The sequence below is a fragment of the Monomorium pharaonis genome, chromosome 2 (assembly GCF_013373865.1).
Source record: "Monomorium pharaonis isolate MP-MQ-018 chromosome 2, ASM1337386v2, whole genome shotgun sequence".
In the NCBI taxonomy this organism is placed as follows: Eukaryota; Metazoa; Arthropoda; class Insecta; order Hymenoptera; family Formicidae; genus Monomorium; species Monomorium pharaonis.
In genome coordinates, this window is record NC_050468.1 from 12870317 (window position 1) to 12887661 (window position 17345).

The following is a 17345-nucleotide window of genomic DNA, read 5'->3' on the forward strand; positions in this document are numbered from 1 at the left end:
ATAAGAACAAAAATTCGTCAATGTACGCATCTATTGTAATCATAACTTTACGCGTTCGATCTGCGATGTAATTTGTGTGTGTGTGTGTGTGTGTGTGTGTGTGTGTGTGTGTATCAATACTATCAGTTTCTTTTTTGTTTTATCTATTCCAATGTTTTATTATTTCTAATGTATTATTAAATAATTATTTACACTTTGATTTATTTGCAGCTAATGATAATAGAATAAAGTTGAAACATATCGCACTTACTTGAATAAACATATAGTATAATATAAATAACAGTTTTTTTGTCTAAGATTTTAACTAAGTTTTTTTTTCTTTCATATTCTATTGATTTACAAAATAGTACGTTTGTGCATTAATATAATTAAAACAGCTTAATATTATTGCACCATAATTGATATGGTACGATATTATTGATCATCTAACATAGCACATTGCATAAGAATTTATGCAACGTGCTATGTTAACTAAAGTTTTTTGAAATATATTTTCTAATTAGAATTTGGTCGCCTAAGGATACCATTGCGCAATAAAGCGCCAATTTATAATATTCGGCGCTTATTTATAACGTTAATAGGCTACGTTATATGCAAGAAACACAGACTGTGTGTTACAGATAATCGTATGCCGAGCAAATCGCGTTTATGTGACAAATGAGTCGCCCACGCAAACGCTTCGGCGTTCATTCTCGTTTCCGACGGAGAGAGGGGAAAGCCCGGCGAGCCATACTAAAATTCAAAGGACATTTGTAGAAATAATTCGAACTCACCAAGTAATTCATCATTGTGCACAAAACGAGAATCGTCCCACGACTTCCGCGCATTATTTCCGCTTTGCTGGTCACGCGGCTTCTCCGAATCGAATCGATTTCTCGCTTCACCTGCGATCGTATATACGCGTATATCACACCACCGATAACGAGCGCGATCGTTAGCGTTGCGATGCGTTACGAAGGAGACGGAGGGGTAGTTGCACTAAAAGGATGTAAACAAACGCGTATCGATGGTGTCTGCTCCGCGATGTGGTGCGTCTACGCGTGCGTAAGGATGACTGAAACAAGACTGAACGGACCCCCGTCGACCTGGCTTTTGACGCGGGAGTAGCAGGAGGAACGGAAAAGTGGCCAAGATGGGGCCCGTATGCTCCCACCTTTTCGCCACGGTCTTGAATTCCCTGTCTTCCGAGCTTCTTCTTCCTTCTCTTCCTGGTCTCCTTCGCCTTTGATCTCGACTTTCTCAGCCGAATGAAGTAATGAAGACCCTTCAATCGCGAACTAATAATAAATATGTTAATTCCGGAATATTTTATTCTCGAAAAACTTAAATTAATAATTTGATTTGTGAGTTTAATTCATAAATAATTTTATTGCGAAAAATAATATCTCAATTATAATTTGAAACTGGATCTCCTATTGCATACCTGTGAGGTGTCTTTCCAATTTGACTACCGAGGCATATAGTATTATTCTTTGTGACAATCGGTATATATATATATATATTTTAAAAGAACGTCCCTTATGAGCTGACGTGTATATGCAATAGTAAATTAATTATTCAACCGATGAATGTTTTAAACATAAAGTTAAGATTGCCTATCTCTATCTGCGGATATTAGTGCTGAACATAATTTTTCTATTAATTTTAATAGGCAATCTTAACTTTATGTTTAAAACATTTATCGGTCAAATAATTAACTTACTATTATTTCACACGCCTAGTGTTATGAGAAGTGATAAAAGTGGAAACCACGAATCAAGTTCTTTGAACAATGTTAAGATTTTCATACAAATATGCAAAAATATTTTTATTAAGAAATTATTTCTGCTTCTATGTGAAACTACTATTTGTACATTACATATGCGTATTTAATATTGGATCACATCACAAAATATTAATTCAGTAGATATAATGAATAATGACATTGTAAAATAAATTTAATTATCCCGTATAATAAACATTTTTGTGGTAACATTGATAAATAATTATTTTTAACGTGATTACTAGATCGATAAATAACTATTTTTGACGTAAAAAATTTATTTTTAATTTTTAATTCCTAAATTGTTTTTTAAATATTTAATTCTAATGTTTAATTTTTATTTTTAGCATTTAATTTCATAAATTTTGTTATTTGATACATTAAAATATATTTTATTACCTAGTTTTTTAATTTATTTTATAATTATATAAAACACACTTCTCTCTGCTACGGAGTAATGAATTCTGTAATTACTGCCTGGCTCATTACTATCATTACTGCCTAGCTACTATCTCACTTATAGGATCCAGTTTCTCAAATGCTCAAATTATATTGCAAAAGTTTTTCTTTAATTTATATTTAGTTTTTTTAACACAGAAACAAAATTACTACCCAAAAGTAAAGTGGTAGCTCATTTATGAATAAATTTCCTTTACAATAAAAATATTAAGTATACTTATAAACGCAATCGCAGTATTTTCGTTACGCTTGGAAAACGGGTGAGATTTAATCCGTCCTGATAATAATCGCAACTCGAGCAACACGCAAGAAAATTGACACACAGACGTTAGACGGAAGAGCAGCGAGAAACTGACGGCTAAACGCAATATTTTATGGCGCATCGCAAGTAGAATCGCGGCAACTCGAAAGGCGCGAAGACGAGTAAAGAAATGCGCTTTGATGAGCAGGAAGTAGCGCGGCTTGAACTACGTAGGAATGCAAATGGAGATTCCGCGCAAGGACTGCGAAGCGGTCTATAACAAGAACGAAACAGAACGCCGAACGGGTAGGAGAGGAAGTGCGCTTGCAAAACTGACCGATCGGAGAAAAAGTTACGTTGAACTGGCAATCTCGTTAATGCATAAATTCCTCATAAATTTTCATGATGTATCTTATGCTCGGTTATTTCCATTAATCGATCGTAATTGATCACGCCAGTGAATCTAGAGCAGAAATTCCTGATAAAAAAATCCTGATGTATCATTTGTGGTAGGTTGTTGACTGTTTCACGACGACGCGCGACGTTCCGATAACTTATCTTGGGAAAAGGGTGTATCATAAGGTCTGTTCTTTTTCGCTGGTGGTGCAATAAATTAGAATAAGACACATATATATTTGTCTTATTCTAACTTGTTGCCTCGGTCTAGTAATGCAGCAAAAAGAACAAGCCTACAGTAGCGTATCAAACGCTCAATTATCACGGCGGGATGAGTGAGATTCATTGTGGCTTAGATATGCGTAAACATATTTTTAAATGGCTATTTTTAGTATCAATAGATAGTTTCAGTTATTGAATTTTTTTTACAGACAATTCTCTTTTTTTAGGCTACGGACAATGATTCTCTGATCGATCCTTATATATAATAAATATCGGGGAAAATAAAATTCAAGAATTGTAGAAGCTATAGTTAAAGCATAAAAGATTAAAATTGTTATTAGAATAAAAAATATTACAAAGCTTGAATATTGTCATAAAATTAATCTTTCTTGCTACCAATAGATTTTAATCTTCTAATGGATCTTAATCTTTGTTGTTGTAGTTTTTTGATCGTGTAATCATTTGCAATTATTTTTACAGTTATAAAATTCAATCGAATGTTTTTATATAATGCAATGTAAAGAAGTCATATTTCTCTACTTCCAACTTTCATTTCTAAAATTTAATTAAAAATGTAATTAAGCAGTAAAAATTAAATTAAAAGTTGAAAGAAATATTAATAACTATATATTTATTTTTTTTAAATATATATATATTAATGATGCTTACAATATCAAAATTATTATTAATTATATTAGTTACAAATCAATTATTCTTAACAATTGTAAGTTTATGAAAGCATTTTGAAATTATTTTAATCATATTTTATATTTCTTTATAAAAAAAATATTATTTCTTTATTTTTTTATTTACACTTTACTTTTGATTCTCTATTCTAGAAGAACTAACATTATGTTTACGTTGTTAAATTAATATTACAACGTAATTATTATGTACAAATTATAATATTTTTATATTCATGTTTGTTAATATATAAATTTCCTTCACATTGCATTTTATTTAATATCAAACGTGATAATGTAAAAAGTAAATCAAAATAGCTTCGAAATAATGGAAATAATGAAATATTGATGTCATTTATACATATATATATTAGAAAATATATAATTTTTTTACTTATAAATAATGATGAATACATGTCACAAGTAATCTTTTTTTTTAATTAAAAATGAATTATAATTTTATACTTGAATCGGTTGTTTAAGTGATAAAAGTAATCGCGTGATAATTTTTGTTGCAAAATTGCTCATCAGCAATCAGCGGTTCAATTTTGTAGTTTATAAGCACTTGCTTATTGCTTTTTATCCTATTTTATGTGCAACAATTGTCGGTGGAATAATTCCTCGACAAAAGTCATCACCAGTGATTATTTTTGTTGTTCAAACGCCGATTTGAGTTACTCGGAGAATTGTACCTATAAATCACAGATTTCGAAATAAGATTCTTTCAAGGATTATTTCAACACGGTATAATATCGATGATTTCCACGTCGATTTCACGTCAATTCGAAGGATTTTAGTAACACTATTCTGGGATTTCTTGCTAAAACGTAACAGCACAATTATGTATGGGGTAATTCATCACTTTTTTTTACTACGCAAAAATACACGCAATTTATGCATTTTTATCCTAGAAAGAATCCAGATAATGATTGAGATCATTAGTTTTCCCTATAAAAAGTTTCTCATCTTCGTGTAGTGTCATTTATAGTCTGATTCGCGTTTGCCGGGAGACACAAGTCTCCTTAATTTATCAACTTCTAGTCAATTCCTCAAACATCCGTATGTGCATACACGCGCCGAAATCGGGCTGATCTGCGATCGATGGTTGCGCAATGCGAATAATAATAATGCAGTCTTGACAGACACAGCGGCCTGCGGTTTGCGGCATTTTATACGGCTATAAACACCGTTACAATTTCAAACAAATGTTCTCCAGCGGTCGGCCGGTCGGTAATTCTGAGATATTCCGGCGTGTTCATGAATTATAACTTTGTGGACCGGCAAGACACGCACTTCTGTTTAACGCGAACCACCACGCACGCACGCACGATACGATGCGTCGTGCAATCTGATACGGTGCAGTGCATGCATTTTATTTTACAGTATACCATCCGGCCAGCGGCTAACCCGCTCTCAATAAGCGCTAATGGAGAAAAAATATTTTTCTTCGCTCGCGGTTTTAATATGTTGTACCGTTCGGTCTATTACTCGTTGATTTTAGCATCTCTTTTTTAAGCCTGTGTGTGCATGTGTGCGTGCGCTAGTATCGCATTGTGCTTCTATCTTGTCATTTTGTTTCAAAGTCAATTATCAGTAATACAAGTTATATGAACAAAAAATAAAAAAAAGGAATAGCATGACCTTTTTTCATGGAATTACATATATTACTTTTGGGCAGATTTTTGTTTTATTTTATTATCCAAAAAATTTGGATGATAAAATAAAAATAAACGATATACGAATAATTCCTATCTTCTATTTTTATGATATAAAATTTAACGTACTTTTTATATAAATAATAAAGATATCATATTTGATCAATTTGTAATTATTTTTATATCGCATAATTCCGATATATGTATAAATTAAATTGATTATTTATTAGCTCTCTGCCATATTTAATGATGAGATCGTCATTTTATTATAATTGTTTCATTGTTGATTTTACATTTTACGTGTAAAAATTTGAATTTTAATTGTGCAATGTAAAATACACTTACAATTTTTTTAAATTTTAGTAAATAAATTTAATTTATTAAAATTTATTTAATTAGAATAATTAGTCTTTAAAATATAAAGCTTTTCTTAATTATATATAAATCAAAACATTAAATTAGAAACTGATTCCTTATTTAAAAAATTCTTTAAATAAGGAAGATTATTAATACAATGACGGTATAATACTTGTGGAAATTTAATAAATAAATATTTAAAATATTGTATCCGGATCTTTTAATTAAAAAAATAACATTTTTGTTAATATTTGTTTAAATTAATTTGTTTCTTAAGCAGCCAAGTTTAATTTTATCTATTCTGCTGTAGGTAACCAAATATAATAAAGATTGCATTTTGCATAATAGCAATTATACTTTATTGTATAATCTAATGGCAATCTTTTAATTATAAAAATTTGGTTAATTTTTACCAATTGTATTATATAGGTCAAGTTATATTAATTCTGGAAACAGTATCACAATCATAAACAAACTGTGTGTGTCGCGAGACGCAACACGGTACTATTTTGTTTTATATTACCACTTATTGTCGCTAATTATGTAATTACCGGTAAAAGAGAGAGGAACAGAGAACGCGTCTCACTACATACACAATTTAGTTTCAAACTCTTGAAGTGTAAGCGACTGTATTCCTCGAAACTCCATGCAGATGACTACGAAACACCGTGTTATTTCGTAACGGAAAACTAGCCGACGTGCTTGATGATGTAAAGACGGAATAGTAAAGTGTCAACTTTGTTGTTTCTAAGAAAAACCACGGCCGTGAAATATAGTGGCATAGCGAATCGTAAATTCCATTAAGTAGACACGCATACGCACGAGCGTAAATGCTGGGCTGTTACGTTTGAAGAACTGGGGAGCATATACAGTTATACACTTCACATATCAATGTGACATTCATAAAATCTACAATATGTAATCGTAATCGGGTAATGCTGTGTCATGCATTTATAAGAAGTGCATTGTCTATGCGATTCGCCCAAGGGTCAGAATGACTATATTGTATTTTTTGTCACTTCGACTTTTAGTGTCCGTTACCGTACGCATTGGGTGCTCTTTGTGGCTTGTATTTGCAATCAATGAAGCAGAATCTCAACATGGCGACCAATCAAACGTACTAACATTCGCGCAAATAAAATAACTTTTATTTAGGAACTCCGCGTTTTAATTTTAAACTTGATTCATCAATGTATAATCATTAGACTGCGTATTTCTGTTTTTTGCATCAAAAAATGAAAAGAAAAAACTTGTTATACGCCCGATACAGCATATATATTGTATAGCCAACGATTCAATTTTAATCGGAAGCGTCGATAGTTGAGAAAACAATTAATATTAGACCAGCATTATTAAAATGTTATGATTCGTTGAATTATTAAACAAATTTTTTATTTATTTATTTAACAAATTTTACAAATTATAGTATTATTGTGTTTTTTTATAAATTATAATTGTTTTGTTATAAAATATAGTATTCTTTACTATTTTAGTATATCCCTTAGATTCCTAAAAGAAGTAACTTAGACCTCCCGTATATATGTGACTATTTTGCTTTAACTTTTTGTTTTGATCACGTTGACAGCTGTGGTTGCAACACTTATTTTTTGACAAGTTTCAAAATGCATCCTTGCTTAAGGCCTTCAAACACACTTTCCGTAAAACGTAACAGTTTCGACCAATCACATACTCGATTCAGTTGGTTATAGTTACGGTTGCCCAATTCAATCGTATCGAAACCTTACTGTTACGTTTTACGGAAAGTGTGTGTGACCAATTTTATGGAGCGGTTGAACGTAATTGGTTAGATCTATAAATAAGAACCAATCACTCGGTGAACAAGCTGCGTTTTGAAACTCGTCAAAAACTAAGTTGCAACCCTTTAGTAACTGTACATTTTATATTATAGTATATATAAAATAACAAATTCTTATTATATTTTGGTCTTTTTTATTGTGGTATTAATAAAGAGTGAGTTCTAGATGCGCATAGTGTAAAACGAACACCACCAATCAAATTATAGATTTATCTTAACTTTAACTAATTCAGCAATCTGATTGATGGTGTCTGTTTTAAGGCAGGAGCATAGACTTTTGCATAACGCCTAAGGCGTAGTTTACAATGAAGGCCTCCGCACACTTTTGCATAATGCATAACGTATGTACATAAGCAAATTAATTGGTCCATAAGCAAAGTGCATAAGAAATTCAACTAATCGAATTTGTTATGCATAACGCATAACATAAATGCATAAGAAATTCGATTGGTTAAATATCTTATTCACTTTTATGTACATATTATGTACATACGTTCCCCTCACACACTTTTGCATACGCCCGGATCTACAATAGTGTAGTAAGCCATATGTCATAAGGAATTAACAAATTATATTCGATTATTCTTCTCATATTCGATTATAATTGGTCAAATTCTTATGACATAAGGCTTACTACACCTATTGTAGATTCGGCCTAACGTATGTATATATATAAGCAAATTGATTGGCTCATAAGGGCCGATTTCACCAACTCTGTTACTTTAACCGGCCGGTTATTTTATTTCTGGAATTGGCCAATCGTATTTGTCTTTAAGAAAAATTAACAAATGCGATTGGTCAATTCCAATGGAATAACCAACCAATTAAGGTAACCGGAGTTGGTGAAATCGGTCCTAAGGCCCGGTTCCACAACTCACGGTTAAATTAACTGGCCGATTATTCCATTGGAATTGACCAATCGTATTTGTTAATTTTGCTTAACGACAAATACGATTGGTCAATTTCAATGGAATAATTGGCCAGTTAATTTAACCGTGAGTTGTGGAACCGGGGCTCGATTCTTGAATTCATTCGCAAGAAAACGTATTCGCAAATTCTGTTCTTACAGAAAAGTTAGAAATTTATTGGCTATCGTATGGCTATTAACCAATAAACTTACAACTTTCTGTTAGAGCGAGTATTTGCGTATACGTTTCTCTTGCGAATAAATTCAAGAATCGAGCCCCCGGGCCTAAGTAAAGTGCGTAAGAAATTTAACCAATCGAATTTCTTATGCATTTATGTTATGCGTTATGCAAGAATCTGTGCGGGGGTCCTATGCGTTAAGCAAAAGTCTGTACGGAGGCCTTTAAAGCCCCCACATACACTTTTGCATAACGCATAACGTATGTACATAAGCAAATTGATTGGTCCATGAGCAAAGTGCATAAGAAATTCAACCAATCGAATTTCTTATACATTTATGTTATGCGTTATGCAAAAGTGTGTGCGGGGGCCTTTAAAATTTATGACGTGTTTAACGTTAGCAAAGTTAGGTTAGGTTATCACGTTGGAAGTCATGGCGCTTATTTCTACAAGAGCAATTTTTAGCCCCGGTAAGAGTAATATGCAAAATGCGAAATATGTTTATGATATATAGTGATCGATACGATTTTAAGACAAACTTTTACTGATCATTCTGTGTTTTATCTTATTTAAAATCTCTGACCGATTATCGAGTCCGAATCGTCTCGTAAGAAATAGGGTTAGGTGCAAATAGTAATAATGTTTCGTTTTCGTTACGCAAATCTATTTTCTTTTTGTTTCAGTATTGAGGCAAACTCTGAGGCAGATTATCTTTGCGAAGCAATTGCCGAAATGTGTAAGCGAATGACTACTATTAATGATCCATTAATCGGCTATGGACTCATGGCAGATAACAATCGCGGATAGTAACATAAGAATTAGTGTTTAAATTTCTATGAAAATTTGAATGCATTGATGAACATTTTAATAAAAATTGCAATACCTTTATATTACTACTAAACTATATATTAATATGTAGTTTGATTTTACTGATTTATAAAAATTATTTTTTATTCTATTTGTTATCTTTAGGGCTAATGTTATTTATGTTTTGTTACTATAAAAAATTAATTATTTAATTATGTTTAATGATGGATTTTTTAGCAGCGTCGCCAATTGAACAGTCGACTGTTTCTTCCAACTGTTACGAGCCAGAGATTCTATGCAGAGAAGAAGATATTCAACCGTGATAAACCACATTGCAATGTAGGCACTATTGGTCATGTAGATCATGGCAAAACCACTTTAACAGCAGCTATTACCAAAGGTATTTATTTATGGGGTAGTTAACCTTAGAATGGCATCAATATTCAGTATAACCAGGATTAAAATTATCATACTTTGCTTTTTTATTCTTCCTCTCTTTTATAGAAAAATATAAGCAGTAAAACATGAATAATAAGGAAATCAACATGTTTGATTTGCTGTCGCTTATGTTACTACTTTAGATTCTCAATTGTGATTGAATGATTGTTTAAGGGAATCCCAAAGCTGTCTAGTTTACTGATATTTTTTATTGTAATTTTAATTTGCTTTATAAAATATAAAATTCTTTTACAGAATTTTATATTTACAGAATTACTTTTACAGAAAAATACACAAAAGTGTAGGGCTGAATGATTGAGTTTATATAAGAAACAAAAAAATTAATTTTAGTATATTATTGCGATATTTGCTGTTACCTTATGATAATATTTGCATAAAATATAAAATCTATGCTACATATGTACAAAATGAGACCAGGCATTTGTAGGGATAATATCTATGAATATTGTGTAATTAAAATTAGTGAAACTAAGATTAAGTCTTGAAAAAAAAATTTTTTTTTAAAAAGCAAATTTTTATAAAATAACTTCAAATTAACTACAGAATTAAAAATTTTTTTTAATTAAAATTTGTACGAAAACAAAAATTTTACATCAATAAAAATTTTTTATTTTTAAGCGTAAAGAAAATTTTAACACTTAAAAATTAAATATTGTAATTATTTATGTATCCTGGTGCTGTAATTTGTGACATGCTTATGAAAGTTCTTAAAATACAATGTGAATGCTAATTATAATAACGATTATACACTAAAAGGAAGGTTCTCTTTTTATAATAAATGAAAATCTTCTATTTATTTTATGATTACGTATTGATCTATCAAAAAAAAGTATTTGCCATATTTTAGAAGTGTACTAAAGTATGATCTTATGAGTTATTTTATTTTTTCCAAATTTATTTTTATTTGTAAATGGCACAATTACAAAAAATTGGGCTTGTCAACGTGTTATTTCTTGCCTGTGATTCGTCACAAATTCAATATGGCTGCAATGAGGGGTTAGGAGCTTTAATTTAAATTTAAAAGGAAAGAATAAGCAATCTTGCTGTGATGGCATGTGATAGTCCAATGTTTTTTTATAACAATGTAGTAGCATATTATATATTTGGAGTATTTCGGTATCTGTATATTAAATTTATAATCGATATCGTTTTAGAGTTAATTATCGTGTAAAAAAGAACATGAACTGAGAAAATTTTTTTATAAACAGTATTGTCTGAGAAGCAGTTAGCAAAAGCTAAAGGATATAATGAGATTGACAATGCTCCTGAGGAGAAGGCTCGCGGTATTACCATTAACGTTGCACACATCGAATATCAAACAGAAGATCGTCATTATGGACACACAGATTGTCCAGGTCATGCCGATTATATCAAAAACATGATCACAGGAACCGCTCAGATGGATGGCGCTATATTGGTCGTCGCTGCTACGGACGGCACAATGCCACAAACTAGAGAGCATTTGCTTCTTGCTAAACAGATTGGTATCAAGCACATTGTTGTATTTATTAATAAGGTATCTGTTATAAAGAAGTAAAAGGCATTTTAAGAATATATTAATGAATGCAGTTTTAATTCATATTTAATGTTTTCAAGATTGATGCTGCTGATGAAGAAATGGTAGAGTTAGTAGAAATGGAAGTACGAGAGTTATTTTCAGAAATGGGTTATGACGGCGATAATATTCCGATAGCGAAAGGTAGTGCACTCTGCGCGCTCGAAGGAAAGAAGCCTGAAATAGGTGCACAGGCTATCTTACACCTGTTGGAACTGGTAGATAAACATATTCCGACTCCAATAAGAGAACTGGATAAACCTTTCTTACTTCCGGTAGAAAACGTATATTCTATTCCTGGCAGAGGTACCGTGGTCACTGGTAGATTAGAGCGCGGAAAAATAAAAAAGGGAACGGACTGCGAGTTTATCGGTTACAATAAAGTTTTTAAAAGCGTGATCACAGGTATAGAAATGTTCCATCAAATATTGGAGGAAGCACACGCCGGAGATCAACTTGGTGCTCTAGTGAAAGGTTTAAAGAGAGATGAAATAAGGAGAGGTATGATAATGTGCAAACCCGGTTCTATGAAGGCATATGATCATATAGAAGCACAAGTGTACATGTTGAGTAAGGAAGAAGGTGGCAGAAAAAAACCGATTGCGAATATGATACAACTACAGATGTTTTGTAGAACATGGGACGTTGCAGCCCAGTGTACGATAGTGGGGAAGGACTTGGCTATGCCAGGAGAAGATAGCACGTAAGATATTTCGTTTGCTTTCCAAAAATTTTATTTTTTTTAATTTTTATATATTTATTATATTTTTACTACAGATTAATATTAAAATTGATAAGACCAATGGTATTGGAGAAAGGACAGCGTTTTACGTTACGAGATGGAATGGTAACTCTAGGAACTGGCGTTATCACTAATACCTTGAAAAAACTTACGGACCTTGAGCGACAAGAACTTCTCGAGGGCAGGAAAGGGCAACAGAAAAAGGAAAAAAAAGCACAAAAAAATTAGTTGAGTCGATAAGTATTTGTTACAGAATAAAACAGAATTGTGCTATATAATAAAAAAAAAAGTAATCCAGAGTCAGATCCTAATCGAAACTTTCAAATGAGTGTCTAACCAAAATATCCGACATTTCATTGAATCGATAGATTTGGTAGTTGCTTAAGATAAGATACCAGTGTAGATTATATAATAATAGAGATTATATAATTTCATAATTGTTTAAAGAAATGTTTGTCGCTACATTACAAATTTTATAATTTTATTCCTTAACAAAGACCAAATGTGGCTTAATTTGAAGATTGATATGTGTGTTTATCAAAGTTCCATACCTTCCTCAGTTTTCAAGCATCCTTCACATATGAAGCATATAACAAGGGGTATTATTCAATTAATTTTAAATAACAGATTAGTGAAAAACGAATTGCACGATTGTCATAGATCTAAGGATATATCTTTAAAAACAGTTTGATAATTTATTAAAATCCATACATCTGCGCGATATAATCTGCTTCAAGCAGAATAATGAAATGCTATTAGAAGTATATAAGAATTAAACATACATGTTGCGATGTGCCATTCCTAACTTTTATGTTAGATATTCAGTGGTTTAATTTACACGTGATGTATTTTTCTCTATTGGATTTTCGATCGATAATAACGAGGATTTTAAAGGAAAAGATTCACAATTTCACATATCCCTAAAAGAACAGTTTTAGTATAGAAAAAAACTGTTCACATATAATTTAAGTTGAACAAATCATACATTCATCTTTTGCTTATAAAAATAGCAAACAGTCTTCGTCAAAATGGACAGACGCAACAGATTACGAATCTGTATTTCATTTCAAAACATTCTTTAGAAGACACCATCATTGGAGACACTTACGAAAGATGGTCGCTCTCTCAACATTCGTACCCTTCGATTCACACGCTAGTAAGTTTTTTAAGTAATTTTATCAAGAAAGTGTATATATGGCATAAGTTAGTTTTTTTAAATGATACTTCAGTCCAGTTTTATTCTGCTGTTCATACTTAAGTATGCAAACGGTGACTTCTAATATTAATTTTGTGTATCGTAAGATTCTTTCTTGTAAACAAATCCTTTCATATTGGATTTATTATATACATTTATGTTCAATCGAGAATGAATATGTTGTCTTGTATTATTATAGCGAAATTGAAGTGACTTGCATCGAACATTTTTTTGTAGTTAAGTAATCTATTAATTGCTATAGAAGTTTTGTTAAGAGAAAGACATGTATTATGCGTCAGAATGTAATTTCTATTCGCTACATTGAACTGGACAGCAGTTTAGTTCACTGATTTCAGAATTGGCAGTTTTTATTCTATATTTTGTATTAGGAAAATATGAAAATAAATAGATAATGCTTTTGATATGCCTTAAAGTGGGTTTTACCGCGATTGTGTTTAATATACAGCACATCTTGTACAATCCCATTTCTTATGTATATATGTACATACACACGCACGCACGCACATCTATACAAACAAGTGAATCGGAAAATGAAGCGAATTTTTCTCAACTTTCGTTTTGTATCGTATCAGCTTTAGCAACAGGCTGTGTTTTATGAATTCGTATCACAAGTCATTTCTTCAGTTTTTCCATTATTTTATTCCATTTATAATTCACAAATTTATGTGATAATATATCACCATTATTACAAAGGAATTTTACAAAATCTAAACATTCAGGTGCAAATCGCATACACACGTTGCGCAATTCACATTATAACGCATTCAAGCAACCCATCTTTAAGGCTATACATGTAATATGCAAATTCACAGAAGTTCTGTATCCAGAAAGCATCCAACCAAGTATTGCGTATAAGTTATTTTTTGTTCTTAAAGAAAGAATCTTCGATTTCTATAAAGATGTACGAGTGCGCGATACAACCAAAGAGCACTCGTATAATAGGCCTTACTTTGTAAAGGCCATCCCCATGTTAAATAAACTAAAGATCTTCGTCGTCCTCTGGTAAAGCTGTTTCTTGAGCTTCCTTGAGATCCTTCTCGATTTGTTGCTGCCATTGTGGATCCATAGTAACTTCTGGTGGCAAGAGTGCGGGCATAGCGACGAATTCCAGGTTTGGATCTCCAATCAATTTACGTGCCAGCCATAGGAAAGGTTTCTCAAAGTTGTAATTACTCTTTGCACTGATATCGTAGTACTACAACATAAAAAGATTGTATATTTCATATGTCCTATAAGATCATACAATATTGATATAATGAGATTCTCAGATTAGAGGGACAGTGTAATATCTTCACTTTATATCAGATCACTGAATCATCAAGTGATTACAGAAAAAAATAAAATGAAATAATTTGTATGTACATGTGTACATGTATGAAGAGAAATAAATATGTAGTTAGTTATCACATAAATTACCTGAAGATTCTTCTTCCTATGGAATACAATACTCTTGGCTTTAACTTTTCTGTCCTTTATATCAACTTTATTGCCGCATAGGACAATCGGGATGTTTTCGCAGACGCGGACCAGATCCCTGTGCCAATTGGGTACATTTTTGTATGTTACCCTGGATGTAACATCAAACATGATAACGGCACACTGTCCCTGAATGTAGTAGCCATCGCGAAGACCACCAAACTTCTCTTGGCCAGCCGTGTCCCAGACGTTGAAGCGGATCGGTCCTCGATTGGTATGAAAAATCAGTGGATGAACCTCGACTCCAAGAGTGGCAACGTACTTCTTCTCGAATTCACCAGTTAGATGCCGTTTGACAAAAGTGGTCTTGCCAGTACCACCGTCGCCGACCAGTACGCATTTGAAAGTGGGCATATCGGCACATGGCTCGCTTGCCATTTTGATCGATTAAGTTATTCCGTAGGTTCGGGAACGCACAATTCTGCAATATGACAAACAACGTTAGATAGACCCGCGGCTCGGTGGCTGTGCGGTTACAGTCGTGCGAAAAACACAAAGGGCACACGGGTGAGACGTGGTGCACGCGGCGCGGATTCGGCACGCGGGAACGCCTCGTGGAGTGCCTCCAAAAAGCGGCCACGCTCTCACAGAAGAATCGGGGCAGACGAGGAATGCGGTCCGAGGGAAAAACCGACCAGCAACGTCGCGATCGAATATGCTGGAGAACTCTGCGATCACGCGTCCGGAGTGTGACAGTGGACGATCCCGATTATGCCGTCGTGGAATTCGCGGCAACGATACTCGACGAGGGGAATCCGCGCGCTCCGATGTTCGGCAGCGGAGAGAGAGAGACAGAGGGAGAGAATCGGAGCGAAAAGCCGGTCGAATCGCCGTACCGAAGATCGAAAGCCACCAAATCGGAGAGGGCTGACTCGCTACCGCGCCGGCGGGGAATGGCGCCCGTCGTGTTGCCCGCGAGCCGGGCAGTTTTCCCTCCGATTTGTCCCGGTAACCGGTGGCTCCTCGCGACGCGATTTTTCCGCGCGCGTCACAATCGCCGTCGCCCCGTCGTCGCTCTCGCGTGCAGATCGTGCACGGGACGGCGCGTATACGAAATTTCCCGGGTACGCGATGATGCACGTGAAAATGAACGGTATCACTCACCGCGCTGCACAGTCAGTATGGCTTATAATGGCGTTCCTCTGGGCGGTCGAGTAGAGGCAATGTCACCACGCCGATTCGTCGAATCGAAGTGGCGCGAGGATGCAAGCCCGGAGGGTCGAGATCGACGGGAAAAAATCAAATTCGATTTTTCGTGTATATTTCGGCTCTCGGTGGAACGCGGTAGTCTCGACGTGGTGTGCAGTCGCTCTCGCTTGACGTGGACACGGGACGGGTTGCCGGAAACGCGCGCGGTCAGCGACATCTACGCACGGTGCGCCATGCGGCTCCTGTGCCTCTCTCTCCTTCTCCATGCACCACGCGAGAACCGTGCACACGTGCGCCGTACGTGGTAAAATGGTGCAGTTGCGCGACAACGCGGTGCACGTCACGTCAAGTTGCGACTCTCCGCGCTCTCGTCTTGTGGCGGCAAACGTTTAAAGAAATGCACAGGTGGAGAATAACAAACCTGATTGCGCGCGAATTCGTGAAGTGTATCAACGTTTCCGCGAGTGGAAACGTGTTGATTTCTATCGAAACTAATTGATCATTTTAAGCGTCAAATGTAAGAAGAAAAAATTATCTCGTCAGAGCGAATAAAACGTTTTGTGAAGGGACCGTCGTGTTTTAATTCTTAGAACTAGGAAGAGATAAAGAACAATTTAAACCGAGAAAGTTAAAGTTAATAGAAATTTAAAATATTATTGATTTATAAAACATCATTGAATGGAGTTAAAAATCTAATGGATTAAAACGCTGCGTGAAGAAAACATATTTTTGTAATCAGTTGTCATTTTTTGTAATTATCAAAATTGAAAAAATTATACGTTTAAAAGGAAATTTAATATATACATATATATTTAAAATAACAGCATATTTTTCGTTCTATGCCAAAGTTAAATTTTTAAGAGGATATGAGAATTGAGAATATTTGAAATTTTCATTAAAAATTTTGACTGAATAGAAAATGTATTTTTTATGTATAAAAGATATTAATATTATAAAAAGAAAAAACTGAGGAAAAAAGAAGATATAAAAGATAAGAAAATATGTAATGAGATAATAATATTGACGATTCACAGTGGTAACATTCTGAGCAAATTATATTTACTTGCCATTCTGTAAATTATTTTAACCTAAAAAGAACTTAGCGTCACTTTTCTTTTGATGATTTTTTATGATTTCTCTAGTTAAACACAAAAATTTTAACTTTGATACAACTTACATAATACCTTTAAAGAATTCTGCGAGAGAAAGTTATTGTAATATTTTCCACACCATATTTGGACTTGAGAAAATCGTATCGATTGTA

General features: G+C 33.6%; 3 protein-coding genes across 5 annotated transcripts in view; 1 reads left to right on the forward strand and 2 right to left on the reverse strand.

Moving 5' to 3' along the window:
- The window catches only part of LOC105830000, a 28495-nt gene extending 27429 nt beyond the window's left edge, over positions 1-1066 (reverse strand). The window contains exon 1 of the mRNA XM_036282592.1: positions 774-1066. Coding sequence (XP_036138485.1) covers positions 774-827 — 54 coding nt within the window. The 5' untranslated portion in view covers positions 828-1066. The remainder of the gene's footprint in view (positions 1-773) is intronic.
- Positions 1067-9009: 7943 nt separating this feature from the next.
- On the forward strand, positions 9010-12765 carry LOC105838997 (elongation factor Tu, mitochondrial). 2 transcript variants are annotated; one of them, XM_012684974.3, is made up of 6 exons: positions 9010-9147; positions 9361-9413; positions 9722-9884; positions 11152-11459; positions 11540-12201; positions 12276-12765. In XM_012684974.3, the coding sequence occupies exons 1-6, from the start codon at positions 9111-9113 to the stop codon at positions 12466-12468; spliced, it is 1416 nt and encodes a 471-aa protein (XP_012540428.1). In that variant the 5' UTR covers positions 9010-9110; the 3' UTR covers positions 12469-12765. The 2 variants fall into 2 exon arrangements, with proteins under 2 accessions (XP_012540428.1, XP_012540429.1); XM_012684975.3 differs by having other exon boundaries at positions 9725-9884.
- Positions 12766-12911: 146 nt separating this feature from the next.
- Positions 12912-16168, reverse strand: LOC105838998 (GTP-binding nuclear protein Ran). 2 transcript variants are annotated; one of them, XM_012684977.3, is made up of 3 exons: positions 16037-16168; positions 14873-15353; positions 12912-14651 (listed from the first exon to the last, which is right to left on the reverse strand). In XM_012684977.3, the coding sequence occupies exons 2-3, from the start codon at positions 15308-15310 to the stop codon at positions 14436-14438; spliced, it is 654 nt and encodes a 217-aa protein (XP_012540431.1). In that variant the 5' UTR covers positions 15311-15353; positions 16037-16168; the 3' UTR covers positions 12912-14435. The 2 variants fall into 2 exon arrangements, with proteins under 2 accessions (XP_012540431.1, XP_012540430.1); XM_012684976.3 differs by lacking the exon at positions 16037-16168 and adding an exon at positions 15769-16014.
- Between the last annotated feature and the right edge of the window lie 1177 nt (positions 16169-17345).

Coding starts and splice junctions, on each gene's coding strand:
- LOC105838997 (XM_012684974.3), top strand. CDS start 9,111: ATGGCGCTTATTTCTACAAGAGCAATTTTTAGCCCCG. Junction 9,148..9,360: donor AAGAGCAATTTTTAGCCCCG/GTAAGAGTAATA, acceptor TTTTTGTTTCAG/TATTGAGGCAAACTCTGAGG. Junction 9,885..11,151: donor AACAGCAGCTATTACCAAAG/GTATTTATTTAT, acceptor TTTTATAAACAG/TATTGTCTGAGAAGCAGTTA.
- LOC105838998 (XM_012684977.3), bottom strand. CDS start 15,310: ATGGCAAGCGAGCCATGTGCCGATATGCCCACTTTCAAATGCGTACTG. Junction 14,652..14,872: donor ATAGGAAGAAGAATCTTCAG/GTAATTTATGTG, acceptor TTTATGTTGTAG/TACTACGATATCAGTGCAAA.